The sequence below is a fragment of the Hyalella azteca genome, unplaced genomic scaffold (assembly GCF_000764305.2).
Source record: "Hyalella azteca isolate HAZT.00-mixed unplaced genomic scaffold, Hazt_2.0.2 contig12009, whole genome shotgun sequence".
Lineage (NCBI taxonomy): Eukaryota > Metazoa > Arthropoda > Malacostraca > Amphipoda > Hyalellidae > Hyalella > Hyalella azteca.
Window position 1 is genome coordinate 410,177 of NW_025941981.1, and position 22,375 is coordinate 432,551.

General features: G+C 43.9%; 2 protein-coding genes across 6 annotated transcripts in view; one reads left to right on the top strand and one right to left on the bottom strand.

Annotated features, from left to right (window-relative positions):
• LOC108675680 overlaps positions 1-6,694 on the top strand; it is a 21,403-nt gene extending 14,709 nt beyond the window's left edge. Inside the window, exons 5-10 of one of the 2 annotated variants that reach the window (XR_007156992.1) lie at positions 28-165; positions 536-674; positions 1,322-1,441; positions 1,654-1,917; positions 2,739-4,341; positions 4,686-6,694. Coding sequence is in view for 1 of the 2 variants with exons in the window: in XM_018163707.2 (XP_018019196.1) it covers positions 28-165; positions 536-674; positions 1,322-1,441; positions 1,654-1,917; positions 2,739-3,178 (1,101 nt within the window). In the remaining variant the exon portion in view is untranslated. Of the gene's footprint in view, positions 1-27; positions 166-535; positions 675-1,321; positions 1,442-1,653; positions 1,918-2,738; positions 4,457-4,685 lie in introns of those variants that run through there. The other variant, XM_018163707.2, reaches the window with a different exon arrangement.
• A 306-nt stretch (positions 6,695-7,000) lies between these two features.
• The window catches only part of LOC108675679, an 83,500-nt gene continuing 68,125 nt past the window's right edge, over positions 7,001-22,375 (bottom strand). For 3 of the 4 annotated variants that reach the window (XM_047883088.1, XM_047883090.1, XM_047883087.1), the window contains 12 exons: positions 19,811-19,999; positions 19,080-19,646; positions 18,758-18,943; positions 17,873-18,442; positions 17,447-17,635; positions 15,439-17,334; positions 15,101-15,298; positions 12,414-12,659; positions 12,005-12,208; positions 11,566-11,795; positions 10,754-11,441; positions 7,001-10,483 (listed from right to left, as the gene is read on the bottom strand). In XM_047883088.1, the coding sequence (XP_047739044.1) occupies positions 10,248-10,483; positions 10,754-11,441; positions 11,566-11,795; positions 12,005-12,208; positions 12,414-12,659; positions 15,101-15,298; positions 15,439-17,334; positions 17,447-17,635; positions 17,873-18,442; positions 18,758-18,943; positions 19,080-19,646; positions 19,811-19,999 (5,399 nt within the window). In that variant the 3' untranslated portion in view covers positions 7,001-10,247. The remainder of the gene's footprint in view (positions 10,484-10,753; positions 11,442-11,565; positions 11,796-12,004; positions 12,209-12,413; positions 12,660-15,100; positions 15,299-15,438; positions 17,335-17,446; positions 17,636-17,872; positions 18,443-18,757; positions 18,944-19,079; positions 19,647-19,810; positions 20,000-22,375) is intronic. The other variant, XM_047883089.1, reaches the window with a different exon arrangement.

Genomic DNA, 22,375 nt, shown 5'->3' on the forward strand with positions numbered 1-22,375 from the left:
GTATTGGGGGGGTGGGTGTCCCCCCAGGGCAGGGTGGGGGACCAGGATGGGTTGTCCCTCTCCGAGGTGCACGAGCACCTCATACGCTCCCCGCCCCCCACCTCGCTCCCCAAGGGGGTTCCTGTGGGGGTCTTCGTCTTCCCCACGGGCGTCGCGGACGTCAAGGTCAGGATTGGGGAAATATCTGCTTGTTGTTGATATTAGGATAATATATATTGAGTTATTAATATATAGAATGAATTATTGTGAATTTGGACCGAGTTTGAGCAAGTTAATAATTAAGTATATATAATATAATCACAAGGTTATTGGGTTCGTTTGACCGATCGGCGTAGTTCTTGAAAACTGAAAGTTTCTGGATGAACAGTGAATGCATTTAAATGATTTCTTAAAAATTATATCTGCGTGCATTAGTGTTAAGAATTCTATAAAAATAATAATCAAAAAGTTAGTTCTAGTTAGTTCACCATTTTAATGGTGAAATAATGTAAATAAGTAATAACTGATGAATCATGATGGCGTTGGCGCCGAGCAGCAGGGGGCGCAGGGGGGCGGCGCCCTGGGGGGACGGGCGGTCTCCCTGAACCCGTTGGTGGCCCGTGGCCACGAGGACGTCCTGGACGTCAACCTCCGCCAGATCCTCGACACCCAGAAGCAGCTGCACGTCCCCAAACGTACGTAGTCCCCAGCAGCTGCACGTCCCCAAGCGTACGTAGTCCCCTGCAGCTGCACGTCCCCAAACGTACGTAGTCCCCAGCAGCTGCACGTCCCCAAGCGTACGTAGTCCCCAGCAGCTGTACGTCCCCAAGCGTACGTAGTCCCCAGCAGCTGCACGTCCCCAAACGTACGTAGTCCCAGCAGCTGCACGTCTCCAAACGTACGTAGTCCCAGCAGCTGCACGTCTCCAAACGTACGTAGTCCCAGCAGCTGCACGTCCCCAAACGTACGTAGTCCCCAGCAGCTGCACGTCTCCAAACGTACGTAGTCCCAGCAGCTGCACGTCCCCAAACGTACGTAGTCCCTAGGAGCTGCACGTCCCCAAACGTACGTAGTCCCTAGGAGCTGCACGTCCCCAAACCTCACGTCCCCACCCCCGCGTTATTATTAAAATTAAATGAAATTATTAAGTCTGATAGAATTAATGTATCATCGAGGTATAATTTACATCGTTGTTATCATTTGCTGTTATAATTTTTATTATAAATGATATTATTTTTATTGGGGATACTTTTATCATTAATATCATTAGTATCATTATTATCACTGTATTTTTTGTGAATAAAGGAGCGTATGATAAATGCTGAGTCATGGTCTCCCCCAGACGACGGGGGGAGCAGCAGCGTGCCGGGCTCCCCCGCGCGGGGGGGAGGGGGGGTGAGCAGTCAGGCTAGGGGAGGCCGCTCCCCAACTGACGAGGCTGCGACACCAATCCCCACCGCTGGTACGATAAATTACTTCCATGTTATAATGTTTTTCTTCACAATTTTGTTATTGATATTGATGGCTTATTCTCTATTCTTGTCGGTAATTGCTGTTGAAAGATATATTATTTTTCAAGAAGACAATATAACGATTTGTATAATGGATGTTGAAAATTTTTGTTTTTATTTTCCATAAAATATTTATTTTTTTATTTCCCGACGCCTGTTGCAGGCTCAAGTTTGAACAGCAGCCTAGGAAGTTTTCTCTGTAGTGGCCGCCCGACAAGTTTCAGTCCCTTGTCGGGTGGCGGGAACCTGGCGGGTGGCGGGAACCTGGCGGGTGCCCCCAGCAGCACAGCACCCCTCGCACCCCTCATGCCCCCCGGTAGGAGACAGGCGCCCCTGGGGCGCAGTGAGGGGCCCAGGGACGCTGCCCCTCCTGACATAGTCGCAGCATCGCCAGCGCTGCTGCCCATCTTGCCGAAGACCAAGAGAAGTGAGTTTTTTTACCTGAATCGACAAAAGACTAAATAAAAGTATTAAATTTATTAATTAATTTGCGCTATTTTATTATTATCCCAATAAATTCTTGATAAGGCTGCTTAGTAAAAAATTTCACAAGGGAAGTATTTTTGTTTGAAACGATTTTGTATTGTAGACAAATGACGATGAAACATAATTTAAAAAGTATACTTAGTTCTTGATATTTCATTGAACGAATGATTAGATATTAGAATTAGATAGACCTGGCAGGAAATTAGAGTTGAATAACTATCTATAATATAATTAGTTAGCATAGTAATAGTTATCGGATACTGTTGCAAGAACAGCAGTGCCATCACGTGTAATCGTCCTGGATTCAAACGTTTGACAAAGATCCAATTGTTCAATGCCACGTCCGACCGGACGTCTTAGTTTATTGATTGAGACATTTATTAATATTTTATTACAATACTTCATATAATGAATAACGAGAAAATTATTGATAATTTTTTAGCATACATCATTACATGATTCATATGGCATCTACTAATACTTTAATACAATTCAACCTTTACTGATTAATGACACATTTATTGACACTTTATTAAAATACTTAGTTGAAAATTGAACATCTTTTTATATTTTGCTGTGAAATGGAGATGCCAAGGCTCGTCTCTGTTTCACCCATCACTCATAACTACCGATGCACCGTTTGCTCTTGTGGGTCATTCTAACCTATTTTAGCTCGGCAAAATAACGTGTTCAGTGCTTCGTACAGAAATTGTGTCTAGATTAGGACAACATGACCCGATGATTTGTCTGAATGTTTGACAGGCATGTCGTCGACGCGGTCTCAGGTGCACTCGGTGTCGGCGGCGATGGTGTCGTGCTCGTCTACCCTAACGCTGCCCATCCGCTGCCCTCACGCGCCCGCCCCTCCAAGGTTACCTCACGACCCTCACTCTTCAGCTCCTCGATCTGGCCTAATGGATCCTCTCAAGCTCTCAGCCTCTAGGATGAACACTAAAATTATTAGGACTTCTCATAAGTCGAACTCTGCGTCTCTGCTTCTTCAGCTCAACGCTGATAAAGAAAGTCAATCTGCAGGCAGCGCCGACGACCGTCTGAATTTTGACCGATCTTTGGTTAGGGGAACGGACATGAAGATCAGAGTTGGTGGCACACAATCCCTGGTAGTGCACCCTGGAGAGGGCAAGTTGGTAGAAGGAGGCGGTGTGGCGGCTTTCAGTTCTACAATGTCCCTTCCCTCGTGAAACTGGCTTCCCTCATCTATGTTGAGTTGACCAAACACTTACTGTATCACTGCTGTACTAGCATCACTTACTTTGTGCAGAACTAGAATCGTCCATATGAATTGATATTCGTTCTTATTAGGAATGGAAACAATGAGTAAAATAAGAATGTTACAATTGGCTGTTCGTCATGAACAGTGGAACTCTCTCTTATACTCGTACGAAAAATATGTGAAATAAACCTGGAATTCTGAAAAATCGGACATGTGTACGAACTTTTTCTAGAAATTAAAATCATCTCATCTTTTTCTCGGAACCGATTTTCTGTTTCTGCTTCAATTGTTCACTTTGCCGGTTCATTTCGTCATGAGCATCTTGTATTGTTTTTTTTTTTATTTATTTTAAGGATGAATGAAAAAACTACTTCAAGTGTTATTTGCCATTGTGATTGTACGTTAGATGCTTTTGGCATCGGAACCTTGTAACGCAACTATTGAAGCTTGTACGTAGTGGTACAACTGTCTATCGACATGTTGGTTGATGCCAAAATTTAATTTAATATTCGTTGTTCCCTTCGTGATCAAGCTCTTCATTGGTATAATAACAATGCCATCATTATAGCGCCATGTCATGTGAACCAATATTTCATGCTCTGTGAAACCATACGAGTACGTGCCATGTTCGTGATGCCTTTGATAGGTTAGAAGAATTTCAGTGAATTGGTTAATGTAGAGCCGAGCCCTTACTAAGTGATGCTCGTAATGGCTCCTTTGGTGACGGTTCTGGGAGTGAAAATTCTGTCAAATTATGAGTAGCAATTTCAAGTTTGATTTGACACAGGCTTATCAAGAGCCGTATAGCATTCAAGAGCTTCCGTTTGCTCTATCATTTGTATTCCTATTTCCAAAGTATCCACGCGTTTGGGTTGAAGAAAAACTTGCATTGTAACATGACGTAAGGGCAGTGCATGCTGCACGATCCTTCTTAACCCTTTCCCCACTGACGGGACTCACAAGTCCCGCCTCAAGTTTCACGCTCTAAAATACATACAACAAGGAATTTTAGGTCCAGGCACCTAACGGGACTCCTACGTTCGTTTATACACCTCAAGAAAATTACGAATTGGCAACCGGCTCACCCAGTGAGATTTCTAAGGCAATTGCATCAGCCGGCTGAGAATGACAGTAAGTTTCCTTTTTCTCTCAGAATATTCCATCATAACTGTTTATATTCAACATGGATTTAGTTACTTTTTGTTTTATTTTGTGTAAAAATTTATATTCTAACGAAATATAACAAATAAATGTATTTGGAAGACTGTTTTTGGTCTAAAAAATAGAAATTAGGAAAACGACCTGCAAGTCCCGCCAGGAGAACCGGGACCTGATAGTCCCAGTAGGAGTCGCGTGTCGTTTGTGATACTAGGTAGGAATACTACTGAGAATTCCAATTCTTACTGGTCCCATCGATTTCGTATTAATTTTTTTACACCACGGCACTTTTATGTTGTAACTTATTTTATTTTCAGACTTGAGCACTTCTTCCTGAAACATGGCCAATCGGTCATTGGAAGCCGATGAAATACTTCATCTGTAGGACGAAATTGATACTGACATTCACGAAGATACCGACATTGACTGATTGAGCCTGATGATCAAGACCCACAGAAACCATTCATATCGTGTACAGATTAGATGCGGAAGCCGAAGTTGAATCCATTATCATTGAATTGGATGTACAAGTCGAGATTATACCTACTGATGCAGCTTCTGAGACTCCAGTGATAGGTGTACATCCACGAAAATGGAGAAAAAAGAAGAAAAATCAATTGTCCATGAGTTTGTCGCGCATCCCAAACTAAGTCATGAATTTGCATGCGCCCTCGATGTTTTTCGCATTTTTTTATGAGAATCTTCTTGATATGATTCACTTCCAGACTAATTTGAAAAGTGTACAAAAGGGGAAGCCTGCTTCTGTGACAAAAAATGAAATAAACGTATTCATTGGAATCAACATTGTGATGGGCAGCATGGGCTACAATAGAAGAAATCAGCTCTGACATTATTGGTCCTCATCTCAAGATATGAGTGTACCTATCATTCAAGCAGCAATGTCTCGTGACCGTTTCGTTGAAATTCTAGGATGTCTGCATCTAAACGACAATGCAAAACTGAATGAAAAAAAGCACGACGTGTTATTCAAATTGAGACCGTATCTTGAAAAATTAAATGAACGATTTTCCACAGTAAATAATCCTCTAGAATTATTGTCTGTGGAGGAGTCCATGATCAAATTCAAGAGAAGGAGCTCTCTGAAGCAATACATCCCAATGTAACCCATAAAGCGAGGATACATATAATGGTGTCTCGCTGATAACTCTGGATACATACACAAGTTTTTCATTTATTGTGGAAAGCGGCAGCCAGGTGATGAAATGGTCAATAATAACCTTGGCCTTGGTGGAAACATTGTTACATCTCTTGCCGCATCATTGAAGAACCGCTTCCGCAAGCTCTATTTCGATAACTTTTTTTCATCTATTCCCCTGCTTGAAACCTTGAAGACCATGAACATAAATGCATGTGGTACAATCGTCCAACTCGCAAAGACTTCCCTTGTTATCTACTGATAAAGAATTGAAACGAGGAAACTTCGATTACCGCAGTACTCCTGCAGGAATAACAGTTTACAAGTGGAAGGATACAAAACCAGTACATTTCATTTCCAACTACCACGGAGTTGAAGCTTCTACTGTGCAAAGGAAGGACAAAACTGGCACAAAAACGGTCGTCACCTGTCCAATGGTGGCAAAAGATAATAATAAACACATGGGAGTGTTGATAAACATATGACATGCTAAGGCAAATCTATGGCATCAATAGGAAGAGCTTGAAATGGTGGCATCGCATATTCTTCGGACTTCTAGATATGACAATCGTGAACAGCTTCCTCATTCACAAGGAACATTGTCAATCTGCCATTTCCCTCTTGGACTATCGACAAGAAATAGCATGAGAACGCCTGGCATATACAGAACATTCATGCACCCATCATGCCAAGAGGAAAAAAGGAAAATTCTCGACACCGGACTCCGTGCGGTTGAGCATCCCTGGAAATCACTGGCCCCTGTTCACAAACATTCGTGGTCGTTGTGAAGTTTGTTCCCTGGATAAAGTGGAATCACGTCCATTATCCAAATGTTCTCAATGTAGCGTTCATCTTTGTTGCAACGTCAAAAAACTGTTTTGGCGAGTTTCACAAGTAGCTAGGGAAGCGTGCAAATGCGCGTGCGATAAAGGAAATATGATGTATTCAGTTATGATTTTATCTCACCTTGTCACATAAGCCAAAGTTATTATTCTACGTCATAAATTATTATTTCATTCAGATTATTTTTTTCTATATACTTACTGATAATAAATATCTGATTAGCTCTTACACTGTATCAATTGTATCAGCAGAGCAAAAAAATCAGCTACTTTTTATGCTGAAAAGCTATTATTTTATTTGTTTTTTTTTTGTGTTAATTCTGTAAGTAAAAAATGTTTACTGCAAAACGTGTTTTATTTTACATTATTATTGTTAATAAGTGCATATTGTACAGATCTTGGAGCATAATACAAGGGATCGCGTGTAATGGCTATATGATTATGTCATGTACCGGGAGCCCTGACGGGACTCTGGAGTCCCGGATCACTATTTTTTATATTAATTGATTTTTTTTATATTTTAGTAGCATAGAAACTATAATAGAGGTCCATAGAGTATAATTAACACAAAAAATACACATAAAATAACTTCCATCATATAGCCGGGTGGAAAGGGTTAAGAAATATTCGAGGAGAAAATTAAAAATTGTATTCATAAATGAAATTTATCATAGTTTTGCAATAAACGTAGAGTTGAAATATAATGGATTTTCAATCGAATAGAGGCAATACTAATTAATTTCACACATGTCTCTCACTTCGTCCTGCAGACAGATGGTACGGAAACTTAGAATCGTCGTAAAATAAGGAAATGAAAATCAAGTTTTATTATTAAATTCTTGTATTTGGTAACACAGGCTGAAATGTGATGTATCAACACGGAAAGCGTTTAAAGGGTTAACATTATAGCGGATTGAAGAAATCCTTTAATAATAAATCCTAGGCAAGTCTCAGAAATGTATAGTAGCTCCTTACGAGAGTGGCTGTTGTCTGAGCAGCATGCGCAATTCTTAAGATAAAACATAAACTCTCAAGCGCAGCGTGGGGGCTGTAGAGCCAGACTAATAGATAGCAAAGGCACAAGATTGAACCTCGAGACGTTGAAAGAGCCAAGCCAAGCCTAGCCTAGCGCGAACTCTCACAACGGAGCTGAAAATCTCTGCACTGGACAGTCTTCGTCCCGCACTCAACATTTCGGTCTCTGGCGGTCCGAGAGCAGACGTGACCGCAACATGAGCAGAAGATGTGACAGGCTTGAGCTCGCCGTCGTGCCCTTACTACGACGACGAAGCAGCTATGAAACATCTTCACTAATGTTACGTACACGCCCGTCCAGCGCAAAGAAGCGCAACACAAGCACAAAAATATACTAAGAAAAAACAGCTTTGGTTTAATAATTTCTTCAACGGCGGTCAAACATGTCAGCTCTTTAGATTTAAGTTCAAATCTTCAAACCGGACTGAATATTTTGCAACAAGGAAGAAATTGATAGGTAAATTGTTAAAAGCGACATCTGTTGGACCGCCGTAAGAAGTGAGACTTGCCTCAACAAGTTAGAAGCAGAAGTGACAAGGAGTGAACTGACCGCGGCTACATGAGGGAACATGCGAGGTGACTTGGTCAGCCCTTACGACGGCGCTGCTGCGACAATCAGAATATTTGCATTTAGAGGCTTCAGCAAGCGTAAACAGGAGCAACGCTGTTGAATCCTCTGATCACAACTAACATGGGGAAGTACTATCGAAAACAGTAACACCAATCACAGTTGAGAAATTGGTAGCTACGTGTAAGTAAGCGTGTTTAGATAGTACTGCCTGTGATCGCTAACCCAGCGTCGGCGCAGGGCAGCCGAGGGGCAGGGGGTGAGATCCTCAGCAAGGGCAGGATGCCCAATTAGACAGCTCCACCCGCCGCCCCACAGCAGGCCTCATCACCTCTAAGATTATAAGATTACATTGGAGGCACATATAATTGAGCTACTATAGGTTTAATATACGAAAATGTGATGAACACATCATTTATTGTTAGTGTGTTATTCAAAATAATTTCTTTCATTTTCGGCAATCGTTTATACTTAAGGAGTAAATAATCCGCTAGGTCGTTGCTGGCTTCGATGAGGCTCAAAATTTTAGAATTAATTACTCTAGACTTCGTTGCAGTTCCTAACCCATTTCCTTTTTCAAGATGTTGTTGCTACCAATGAATTTACTATCGTTACGTGACTCCCTTCCTCCCCCTGGAACAAGGAGGCTGTGCAGGTAGCGTTAACAGGTGAACTAAGTGATTCTATGCGCCTTCTATACGCTCATAATTCTACAGCGGCCACCAAAGTCAAGTAGATAGGAGGAGTTCTTGGACAATTTCATCTTATTTAAATAGAGGAGTAGAGAATATTAGGATGGATTATACGTTGTCTGATGCTAACCCGATATCGAAACAACGAGTATAAAAAGTATGCAAATTACTCCACGGTAATGAAATTGCTGTCGGTAAAGAGTTTGTAAATTTCCCTGCAACTCTGTGCTATGTTTGACAACAACTTAGGATCAAATGTTAGGACCTGTGAACTCCCCATAGCCTCCATGACTTTTATCTGTCCAGACTACAATCTTTTACATCAAGCAAGCACCGTTGGAAAACTTCTTTATGCATACACTTTATAGCAGTAAACAGCATCAGATGCGCAGTTACTCCGACATAACCCGGTATTGAGGCGTAAGTATGTTGGTTCTGAAGCGCCTCATGTGCGAGTTACTTTATAAAGCCACTGACGAGAAATGATCCACACCAGGTGCTAGCGCTCCGTCTAAACCGTCCCCTGAACAAAACGCAGACAATTCCCTAACGCCATAAGTTAATAACGGTTAAATGACTATCATAATGAAATTAAAACTAGCATCCTATCAGATTTTATTGTACAATTCAGAAGCTGCACAGCAGTGCCTAGATGCACGCTGTGTGGGGGCGCAATGCAGCTGTCTCTCGACCACTCTTGGACTCGTCAAGCCGATCCCGGGTTGCTCCGTCTGGACGATGATGGTACGTCATTTAGATTAAATTGAGACTCCGGTGATTCGTCAAGACAATGCTTAGAGTTTGGCAATGACAGCAGTCGCTTGCTCACCATAAAATTTCGTGTAGCTCTACGAAGATACTCTGCACCTTTAAATTCATAGAATGCCTCTGTTACAGCTTACCTACGAGTAGCGTATCTCGTCTTGTTATTTACATCGCCCCAACTGCGGCATTTCATGTAGCCAAGCAGAGAAGACCGCTCGCGCAGGAGGGGTTACATGGACAAGCATCTTTATACAGAAATATTTCAGGTTCTTAAAGTTATATCATTAGCATTTAAATTATTGCAATCAGATTCCGCTGATGCAGATTGCACTGATCACGCCTTCAGCGGTGCTTCTCATTCGGCTAGAGCCTGAGGCCTGCAAGCTTCGTGTGGTCTATGCAGCGTAGAGACAGAATATTTCTTCATTCATATTCTTGAGGCAGTAATCGAAGCTAGCAGAACTTTCTGATTTTCATGGCGTATCTTCCTTGATTCGTGTAGCAAGAAGTCCGAAGTAAATAAGTTGAGAATTGTTTTCTAGCAAAGTTAGGAGCGTAGAAACTTTTGCCCTAAAGTTAAGTAATGATCACAGATACGAGAAGTCGAGGCTAATCATTAGTAAGAAGATCAGAGCAAGTTGCTGCGGGAGCCCTGCTGATCTTCCGCACGTAAGGTGACTAGGAATTGGACCCGATTAAGGGGCGTGACGGCTTCCTCGATCCCTTGAGCAATAACGAGACGTTCATTATTCGTTAAATCAGGAGTGGAGTCACGTTTCTCGGAAGCAAATAGAGAGACTATATCTAGGTAACTAGATTTCTTAGGATAGATAATCAGGTGAGGGTTCAGCCAGGGGCTGAGGGGTAGTGAAGAGCGGGTTGGGGAAGCCAGCGGGGTGGGGGAGTGGGCCGCTGTGTTTCGGCTTGCTTCTGTAAGCCATCAGCCAGCACGACACCGCCACGGCTACCGCCACCAACGCCAACAGCGCCGTGATCACCAGCGCGATGATGAAGCCCCACTTGCTCACGCACACCTCGTCAGGGCCTGTCTGCACCTCTGCAGCCGAGACATGAGTGTTATTAAGTGATTCATGCTCCTGATTTTTCAAGAATTATTTATCTTATTGCGCATATTATCCAGCAATTACTTCGAAAAATGCAAAAATATAGAGAGAGCAAAATACAATAAATGAGCACAGAAACTGAGAGGTTTCTAACCGATCTGAAGTAGAAGTCGTTATGAAAAGGACGCTTCAATAACCGTATTTTCCAAAGGTAAACTCGACAAACTAAAATTAAACATAAGAGTTCAAATGTCGTGACTCACCTTGAGGCGCTGTGAGTCGACCCGTCCTGCTCTCGATGGTGAGTATGGACTGTGAGTAGACATTGATTTCCCTCAACTGGCTATCGTAAGTAGACTCGTCTTCAAAGAAAATTTCAGCGTCTTCTTCTGCAGCTTGACGCCTCCTTCGCTTTCCGAACGCATCATAGCCATCGCAGTTGACAGGTTGGCACTTGCCGAAACAAACGCGAACGTTGCACTGGAAGCGGATGGAGTTGGATGACGGGAACTTGAAGGCGTTGAAGTTAGCAACTAAAGCCTTGTCTTGGTCCAGCTGCCACTCCTCGAAGACTGCAGGATCACTGGCACAGCCTCGCTCGTCCGTTACTTGGTAGTCGATGTCTTCTCCATCGCCAGACGTCAGAGCAACGCAGCTGCGAGCGAAACCTCCATATATGTGAGAAGGTTCAACGATTACTCTGAGTCGCAACAGGTCACCTATTTCTGCTCTCGTGATGTCACCGCCGTACTGGTCAGTAATTTTCATGAGACATGTTGGAGGCGGGCCTGTGTTCGCAATGGTGCCGGCGGTGGTGAGCATCGACACGTTGAAGCCGATCGCGATGGTCTTCTCGCCAGTGTTGTATGTACACTTGATGTGGTAGGCTTGTGCTTTGTACGTCACCAACTTGGGATGTTTTTGCAGAACCAGAATAAACCGAGCAAGACCCTGGGAAAATTAAAATTTTGTATCAATATTTCAGTAAAGACATCAGTAAAACTATTTTATTCATGTAAAACTATAAAACATAAAAAATACGGCATCCTGAGTCAACAGGGAACGCGTCACTCACGTCTTCATGGATGAGTCCACACGTGTTGAATTTAACTTTGAAGTCGATGGTGCCGACATCGACATCAGGTTTGATGAGTTTACGGCACTCTTCATTCTTGGAGTATCCCTTGACGTACATGACGCCGTTGAAGCCTGGGTCTCCCACGTTTATATCGACCTGCACGCCGTCGGCCAGGCAGTTCACCACCATGTCCGGCCGAGGGAAGTCCGTGCGAGCAAATGTCGGTTCTGAGAAATATTAACAATATAGTGAAATGAAAAATTTCAGCCTATATAGTTGAAGAAACTTGGAAGACAACAATTAATGTGCATCTTTACCTGCATAAAGCTATAAAGCAATCGCTGGCTTCATTCTGATGAAAACATGTACCTAGATCATAAATCTATGAATAATTAAACGTATGGATCACTGAACGAAATGATCATCAAAGTCTCACTGCATCCGTTCTCCTTGTAAGGGTCGCCGGAGTATCCAGCGATGCAGACGCAGATGGCCGTGTGGTTGGCGTCGATGCAGAGGGCGTACTTGGCGCAGGGGTCGAACCCGCAGGGTGGGACGCACGCCCCTCGCTCGCACATGCGGTCTGTGCTGCAGTCTTCGTTACGCACGCAGCCAGGGGGCAGCGGCGGTGGGGTGCCCACTGAGAGTCGGAGACAGACGTGTTAAATGCACATGTGTGTGATGATTAAAGCTAATTTGTTTCCTTATACAGACGATACAAGCATCAAGTTGAAGCAACCACCAAGTTAATGTTAGATGGAAAATCTGTTGCGGAATAAATATTCTCAGTTTGACACGAGAATTGAACAATACTTCTCAATACCTTATAGCCTGCCAATACTCACAAACACAAACTCCGGCTTCGTCCTTAATCATGGGTATGGGACAATCACACACTCCCGCAGGAGTAACGATGTATCCTTTGGAGGGATCGCAGATGCAGAGACCATCATCGGTGAGGATGAAGCCGAGGTCGGTGCGGCAGAGAGCGCAGTTGCCGTTGTCGTCGACGTAGAAGCCGCGCTCATGAGGACAGTAGCACTTGCCTTCGTCGTCCATTATGAAGCCTTTCTCTATGGGACACACCGCCACTGTGGGGGACAAGCGGCATGATCAGGGCCCAGGGCAGCATGATCAGGGAAAGAATTGTTGACGTTTAAGAGAACGTGACAGAATAAATATCGGCGTGAGTAAGCGACACACGCACGAAACATTGTCAGTTTAACGATTTGTACTCAGCCTAGATTATCTCTGCCTCTGCCTTAGGAGGAGATCTAAAAAATGCTTTCGCAATGTGAATGGTCAATGTTAAATATGGCAAATAAAGCTGACTCAAGAAGCATCACAATGTTTATGCGTTCATTTCTATGTTTTATGTTCAACTTTGAATATTCTTGTCTCTGAACCAAGAGGATAAATAAAAATTTTGTTTACACGCTATACATTTAGCTATCAAAAATATATGGATTTTCGACGCAATAATGTACCCAAATATCAACAAATAAAATATAGCATATGATTTAGGAGCTCTGGCCTACAACAAACACTTATAAACAGGCAAGATTACAAAGTTAAAGTTAATTAACAGGCAATAATTCACAGGCTACCTTGACAAATTGATTCGAAAATATGATTTCCAACGAGAAACACTGCAGCATTAGGATCAAGTCTAAGAAATAACATGCACAACTGGAACAACTACTTGCATTACACACAATAAAACAGTTATTCATTCTACACAACACAAATGTTAATTACCATTATTAGTCACAATACAGCATAAATAATAAATTCACAATAATCATGACTGTTAATAAACAAGTGATAAAAAAATGCAGGCGTTAAAATAGAGCAGACTCATGCAGTAAGCACCAATGTCAAGTCCTTGGTTTCAACCTGAAACAAAAGAACAAAACATGAGATCATGTTAGGTATACGGTCTGGGGTCGCCATGCAGCTCATCATGTGGGAATAAACCAACATTAAATTAAGGTTTTCAACGAAATTTATTGAGTTAATTTCTTTGAACAACGTTGATTACGAACTGATTTCGTTGAAACAACATTTGATCAACGTTAGATGCCAGGTAAGAAGCAACTGCATGAAGTGATCATAATGAGGAACGTACGCATGACGTTCCTCATAATGAGGTACGTACGCATGACGTTCCTCGTAATGAGGTACGTACGCATGACGTTCCTCATAATGAGGTACGTACGCATGACGTTCCTCGTAATGAGGTACGTACTCATGACGTTCCTCATAATGAGGTACGTACGCATGACGTTCCTCATAATGAGGTACGTGAGGCGGGTTAATGCAGTACCATGCAAAATATGCCAGCAATACAAAACTACTCATTAGTATTGTAGCCAATTAGTAGAAGTAGATTAGTAACAAAAGCTGTCAACAAATATTTCAGAATGCAAAGAGGTTCGTCATTTATTGTATGGTGCATATTTTGTAAGCAAGTGCCGAAATTAAAAAAAAACTAACATAATAATTTCAACACTTGGCAGATGAGGAAGTTGAACAATTTATTTTTTTTGAAGATAGCAAAATCCAACATCAACGTAAGACTGGTTACTTCCAACAATTAGGTGCAGTGATGAAATTTCACTAGTAACATGAATGATGGAATTACACGAGTAGTAGCAAAGAAGGGATTACTCTGGTAACAACAATGATATCACTCTGGTAACAACTATGATGGCAGTACACGTGTAGTAGCACTGATTGTAATACTCTGGTAACATCAATTACTGTATTACTCAGATAACAATAATAACGGTATTACTCAGTATCCCTGCAGTCAACAGAGTGTAGTTCGACAGAAGCAGAAGTGGAGGTAATCTGTAGGTGGTAAACGTCAACATGCTGTTAAATAATTAAATGTCTAGTGTTATTTTCATGTCAATAAAGTCAAAAAACACAGTCTGTTCATGCACAATTGGTTACATATCAGCGGACTGTTTGATCAAGTAGAACGCGCCTAAGTCCGTTATCGATATTTTGCAAGAGAAAAAACACACACACAGTAAACAGCTCACGGAATAGCGATTTGCTCAAGAACAAAACATTTAAATAAATGTTCTATGAGAATCAAAATCGGTAACATTGAGATACAAAATTTCGACTAAGCAATCCAACGTAGCGATAACAGTTAAACGATACCACAAGCACCTCTCGTTACGAAAAAACCAATTAGTACGGCATGGTAAGCTGTTGTTAGTCATAAGCAACCTACTACCGCTACATTGTGCGTTAAAAAATTGATTATAAAGCAACAATAAGCCACTCACTCAAATGTATCTATTCTTCCTTATTGTCGCCCTTGATGTAGCTTTATTCTAATATTAAACTAGGCTCCTACCAAGAACCATTGGTTGGTAAGAATACCAGGGCGGCTAAATACCTGGGCAGCAAAAATACCAGGGTAGCAAAAATATCCGTGTAAAAAGATTCCCGGGTAAAAAGATTACCCAGGTAACAAGAATACCCAGGTATCAGAATACCCAAGCAGCAAGAATACCTGGGTAGCAAGCTTCCGCCGCATCGCCCTGGTATCCGGGCAAGCACTCGCAGGCCACGAGGCGGATGGGCAGCGTGTCCACCACGCGACATTCCGCGAATCTTCCGCACGGGTCCAGCGCGCAGAGGTCGATGCATTTGCCGTTCACGCACGCCAGCTGCGATGGGCATTCGGCATCCACGCGACAACCAACGATAACTGCTCAAAAAATAAGACACATGTTGGAAAAATCTAAAAATTGAAGCAATACAAAAGCAGTTAATTGTATCGAAAAATATTAGTAAACGAATGGATTTATTGTTTAGAAATGAAGTCATCAGGACAGTAAAAACACTTACGTTTTTCACATCCATTGTCAACTGTTCTGTTGAATCCAGGAGGACATGGGCAGACGGCCTCATGTCCTTCGACTTTGCATTCGGCAGGATCCAGACACGGGTCGTAAACACACGGGCTGATGCACTTCTGGTTGATGCAGCTACGTTCGTTGGGACACGCATCGTCTGACACGCAGCCAATTGCAATACATTGAGTGTTAGGGTTTCCTCGAGAGCCTGGAGGACAGATGCACATTGCTTCGTGGTTGACACCTTGGCACTCTGATTCCCGGCCACAGGGTTCGTTGTTAGGACCACACACAGGGACACACTTGGCGTTCTTGCATGCATGTGTGCCAGGACAATCATCGTTACTGAAGCAGCCAATGTCATAACAGCCAACCTCCGGGTCGCCTTCATATCCTTCTTTGCAGGTACAAACGGGGTGGTGCTCAATTATTTCGCAATTGGCGTTGGCTCCACATTGACAGGGATCTTTGCAGAAACCGTTGATGCAGGCTTCCTTGGGAGGACACTGCTGGTCAGCCTCACACACGGGCCTGATGACGGGGACGAGCTCACACACACCGTCTTCTTTCGTCACTTCGCTGTCGTCGCACATGCACGACATCGTTCTCATTGGCTCCGTGTCGATAACACGGCAATTCGCGGTATCGTGGCAAGGTTCGAAATGATGGCAAGGATTTTTGCATTCCTCGTTGATACAAGCCAGCTGAAGAGGGCACTCGCTGTCAACAGAACAAAGGGGGTGCTGAATCGGCAGACACTCGATATTCGGGTCTCCGGCAGTTCCTGCAGGACATCTACACTTCGCTGTGTGGTCCAGGGATACGCATTCTGCAGTAGGAACGCATGGGTTATTCAGGCAAGGGTCCGCACACTGTTCATTGACACATCCATGATTCGGAGGACAGTCAGAATTAGACCGGCAGCCAATGATCAGACACTCGTTGTATCCGTCACCTTTAAGTCCTATGGGGCAGCGACAGTAAGCGCGGTGTCCTGTGGCGTAGCATTCAGCATTTGATGCGCATGGATTGTTCACAAGACACGGGTTAGCGCAAACTCCTTCATAGCAAGCATGATCATCAGCGCACTCGGGGTCGACTTTGCAGCCAATAGGGAAGCAGCCAACATCAGGAGTTCCTAAGAAGTTCACTTGACAGGTGCAGATGGCGCGATGATCGACAATATCGCAGTCAGCGTTGGGACCGCATTCGCATGGATCTTTGCATTGTTTGTTGACACAAGCTTCAAGTTCCCCACAATCACTGCTTGATCTGCACTCAGGAGGCGGCATCAGGTCGATCAGCTTGCAAGTACCATTCAGCTGAATGAGGTAACCTTCGGGACACTCACACACCATAGTGCGAACGGGCAGTGAGTCAACCACTTTACACAAGGCACTCTTGTCGCACGGTTTTAGTTCAAAGCAAGGGTTCCGACAGTACTGGTTAATGCATGCAAACTGAGACGGACAGTCACCGTCAACGACACATTGAGGCTTCACGTCGGACATAATTGGTCTATCTTCGCACATGAGACGCGGGTCGCCGAAGGGGTGACTGGATGGGCACCTACAGCCGGCAACGTGCTGATAGACGTAACATTCCGCATTAGGGGCACAGTCATCGGTGTGTGGGCACGGGTCGATACACATTCGATTGTGGCACGCCTTGTCGGTCGGGCAGTCCGAGTTTTCTTTGCAGCCAGCGACGTCGCAGCGCACAAATGGATCTCCCACCATACCCACTGGACACCTACATTTGGCTTGATGAACTTCAGGATAACATTCTGCATTGATAGCGCAGGGATCCTTCACGTAGCAAGGGTTGACGCAGACGCCATTGTAGCACATCTTGTCTAGAGGACACTGTTCATTAGCAGTGCATCCAACTGCACAGAGATTTTTAGCCGTGTTAGTAATTTCAATCGTTAAATTATATCATCAACTATTACATTTTCAGCTGTTCGAATTCAGTTTCATTATCAAATGCAGGAACATTACCTTTGTAGCATCCAGTAATGGGGTCGCCCTGGAAGCCTTCACGGCAGACACAGAGCGGTCTGTGGTCGACGATGGTGCATTCGGCGTTCTCCCCACAGTTGCACGGCACGACGCACTGGGTGTTCACGCACGCCCGGTTTGAGGGACAGTCGCTGTCAGCGCGGCATCCCACGCTGATGGGGATCTCGACTAAAAGTAAGAGGTTGAAGCATTAAAATAATGATAATATCATGGAGTGTTGAGGCCTCCTTAGGAAGTCCTGTAGGGAGAAGTTTTAAAATGTTATGCTAGTAATTAGTGCATGAATATCTGGCCATTACTATGCGAGTAGTTATAATGTGTTATTGAGTCACATTAGCAAGAATGAATATTAGTGATGATCTGTTGAAGAAATTGATATTTTATGAGACAAAATGCCTTGCTTACGTTCTGAGCAGATGTCCTTCTCTGATACCACCATGAGGGCAGGACACTTGCAAACCATAGTGCGGATGTTAGTCGAGTCAGCAACGGAACAAACCAAAGGAGCATCGCAAGGCTTGAGCTCCTCGCAGGGGTTCCTGCATTGCTTGTCCATGCACACGAGTCCTTGCAAGCAGTCGAAGTCAGACAAACACCTGATGTCTTGTTTAGGGACGCAAGCAACGTGAGGGTCACCTCGCTGTCCCTCAGGACACGAACATGAGACCACATTATTCTTGACCGAACAGAGAGCGCCTTTGCCACACGTGTTGTTGTGAGTGCACAAGTCTTTGCATTGGTTATTGCGACACATGTAGTCGGAGGGGCATTCACTGTTGACTTTGCAGCCGATAACTGCACAGCCTTTGTAAGGATCGCCTTGTCTGCCATCGGGACAGAAGCAGCGAGCCTCGTGATCCTGAGGTCTACAGTCAGCAAACAGCGAACATTGGTTGTCCACGAGGCAAGGGTTCACGCAGTTGCCGTTGTAGCAAGCCTTGTCGTTAGGACATTCCGACGTCGTCGTGCAACCGACTGGTTAGAAATTAAATAGGGGTTAGATTCTTACTTAAACGTTAGCATTTGTTTTAAAAGAGGTGAATATTAATTAATCTAAGAGTTGGTGGTAAATTGAAAAGTCACGTGTTATTAACCGAGTTATTCATATTAAGAGAGTAAATTAAAATAATAATTTCAAGTATAAGAATCGAGATTAACAGAAATATGTTAGGTGGATCATCAGTAAAATTCTTCTGAAACGTGGCACACAATTAAATCCACAGAAAATGGCACGATCAAACTGCAGTTTGCACTCGGCGATCAAAATGGCCTCGATCGTGCAGGTCTTACTGGCATAACATGCGTGTTGAGGGGAGCCTTCGAAACCCTTCTTGCAGGTGCAAGTAGGTCGGTGTTGCTTTACAGTGCAAATTGCACCGTCACCGCACTTGCACGGGTCACTGCATTGCCCCGACAAACATGCTTTGTCATCAGCACAGTCATCATCTTTCTGGCAGAGGTCGTCAGTTCTCGAAGCTGTTGTGACAGTTATTGGATTAGTTTAAAGTGTAGATAAGTTCTCTGTGAGAGATTTCAATTAGTACCGGTATCATATTAATAAGTCATTATTGTTAGAATTGTTCGATTAGAGGAGGAATATTAGTAAACTTACTAGGTAGACATTGAATGAACGCGTCTCCCGAATATCCTTGTTTGCATTCGCATTTTGTTGACTTGAAGGGTAGAGATTCAACTACAGTGCAAACTGCGTTGTTGCCGCACGGCTTCGCGTCACAAGGATTGCGACACTTGCCGTTCAGACATGCGGTTCCAAAGTGACAGTCTGCGTCTAGTTTGCAGCCAGCGACAACATCAGATCGGGTGCAGATCTTGTAAGGGTTGCCCTCATAGCCTGGCAAACAATCGCAAGCTCCGCCTCGGTTCTTTACAGTGCATTTGGCGTTGGCAGCACAGGTAGTGAACAAGCAAGGATCTTTGCAATTGCCTTCATAGCAAATGAAATCATTGAGGCATTCGAGATCAGCTCTGCAACCGACAGGTGTACACTCAGAATACGCATCTCCAGTGTAGCCAGATGGGCACCGACACTTGGCTTGATTTTGTACGACGAAGCACACAGCTCTAGAGCCGCAGGGGCTGCGTAGCTCACAAGGGTCAGTGCAATTACCGTTGATGCATTGAGTGGTTAGCGGACAGTCCGTGTTGGTTGAACATCCAGCTGTTAATGGCACGCAAGAAAAATTAGTTGTGCAATTAGAAATTAATCAAGTATTTGGAAAATGGTGAGTAATTTTATAGAAATGTTATAACGAATTAATGACTACAAAGAGCAAATCAGTATGCGCATTATTACGAGTAGGTTATTGTATGTGGTTAGCTCACATATTCTGCACTCGGTGTTAGGGTCTCCAATGTAACCAGGAGCACAAGAACAAACAGGTCTGTGGTTGAGCACATGGCATGTGGCGTCTTTGCCGCACTGGCAGGGACTATAACAAACGCCATCCAAACAAGCCATGTCGTCGGAGCAGTCAGTGTCCCGAGTGCAAGTCTCGCGTGGACCAGCAATTTCTATTCAAAACAATCATCAATTAACATGGGTAACTCTGGAAGGTAAAACGATTATATTGCATATAACACTGATTAGTAACACACATCATTGACAAAACACGAAAACAAAAAACGCAAACTTGAAATCAGGAAAGACAGGGAAAGAAGAATTGCAAATAAAATAAAAAGGTCATACTTTCAATGCAATGTTGCCTAGCATCGCCAGAGAATCCCTGAGGACACGTGCAGACGACAGACTTGAAGGGTAAGGCATCAACAACATTACATAGAGCATTGCGTGCACATTGGTAATGCTCCGAGTCGACGTTACAAGGGTCCGTGCACTGTCCGCGCTTGCAAACCCTGCCCTCCTCACAATCTTTATCAGATAAACATGCAGCTTCGATTCGGGCATTACAAGCATCCACAGTCTGCTTATCAGCTGGCAGGAATGAGCAAGGACATATGGCTTCGTGATCTACAACACTGCACAGTCTTGCGGAACATCGCCCGTTATTTTCACATGGGTCGTAACACTCATTGTTGACACACGCTAGGTGGTTAGGACAGTCTTGATTCACTTTGCACCCCACAGCTAAACATTTTTCCAGAGGATTTCCAATTGTTCCAGTCGGACACTGGCACTGGGCCTTGTGTTCGTTCGAGATACATTGCGCAGTGTCATCACACGGGGAGTCGTGGATGCAAGGGTCCACACAGGTGCCATTATCGCAGCGACGATCCAGGGGGCAGTCGAGGTCGGCTCGACACGCACCTGAAAGCCGAGGATGAAAATAAAAACTGGTTACCACAGCACATATGATAATGGAGTACAGTTTATTTCTTTAACATTTTTTCAATTGTCTGAGTGAGTTTTCTCGACAGAATGAATGGCGACTTACCTTTCTGACACGATAAGTTTGGATCTCCAAGATAAGTTGGCAGGCAAGTGCATAGAGGCTTGTGGTCGACGAGCTGACACTTGGCGTTCACACCGCAATTGCAAGGGTCCCGACACAAGCCATCGATGCAAGCTTCGCTAAATATGCAGTCCGAGTCTCTTAGGCAGCCTCCTTGAGATGGAACTGAAAACCGCGATAAAATGATAAGTTAAAATTTACTTCGCTCACTAAAAAATTTTTAAAATATAGTTCAAACTTCAAGTTAAAATTTACCGCGTTCAACGACAAAACAATGAACTACATGTAAAACTATTGACATCAATTGTATTATTAACATTATGCGCACACACTCGAAGTAAAAAACACCTCCAACCCAAAATTCACCCACCTTTGCGGCACTCAATCTTGGCGTCTCCATGATATCCCGGCGGGCACGCACAGCTGACGGTGCGCCGAGGTTCAGTTTCTAGGACTGTGCAGACGGCGTTGTTGGCGCACGGTTCTCGCTCGTGGCAAAGGTCGCGACAAATGGTACCACTTGTCTTGTCATCAAATCTAATATAGACCGACGATACTTTCGAGTGGTATTTGACAGGAGTTCCTTCATAAATGCAAGCGTATCCATTAGGACAATCTCTGTCACTGGCGCACCCGGTCAAGTTTGCTACAGGTGTACATCGGGTCAACGGATCTCCGGTCATTCCACGAGGGCATCGGCAAACTGGTTCGTGGTTTTCCACTTGGCACTTAGCTCTGTCACCACAGAGGGAAGCATCGCTGCAGACGTTGACGCAGGCTCTGTTGATGCAAGCCTCAGACACTGGACACTGATTATTGGTCGTGCATCCTACAGCAGAACACATCACCATAGGGTCGCCCTCTGTACCAAGGGGACAGCGGCACGTGGCTTTGTTGTTCCTGGTGTAGCATTCAGCTGTGGCCGGGCACAGGTTGTTTCGCTTGCAGGGGTCAACACACACGAAGTTATCGCAGCTCTTATCCTCAGGACAGTCATTATCTTGGTTGCAGTCAACTGTTGGGAGGGAAGAGTGGAGAAACATTGGTGAAAGGGAAAAAGCTAGAAATATCTCGTCAGAAAAGTAGGTAAGGTTTGTAATCTTTAAATGTATGAAGCCAAGTAAATTCCTTAAAATACAAATTCTCAACGTGCGAAAAGTCAAGGTTTGATCCGGTAAAATTGTAATCCCAGAAAAACTCATACTCACTCTTATGACACCCAATTTCAGGGTCTCCGGCATAATTATTCCAGCAGTGGCAAACTGCTCGGTGGTCAGAGACCGAGCAGGAGGCGTTGACGCCGCAGCCTCCAGGGCAGGGATTCACGCAGTGACCGTCAGCGCAGGTCAGTTCCAGCGGGCAGTCTTCGTCGCCATCACAGCCAGATTTTGGTTCAATAACTTCAAAGAGAGAAAAGAAAAATTGGGAATCAATAATTCATTTAACATTCATTATGTATTAAATATCTAAGAAAATC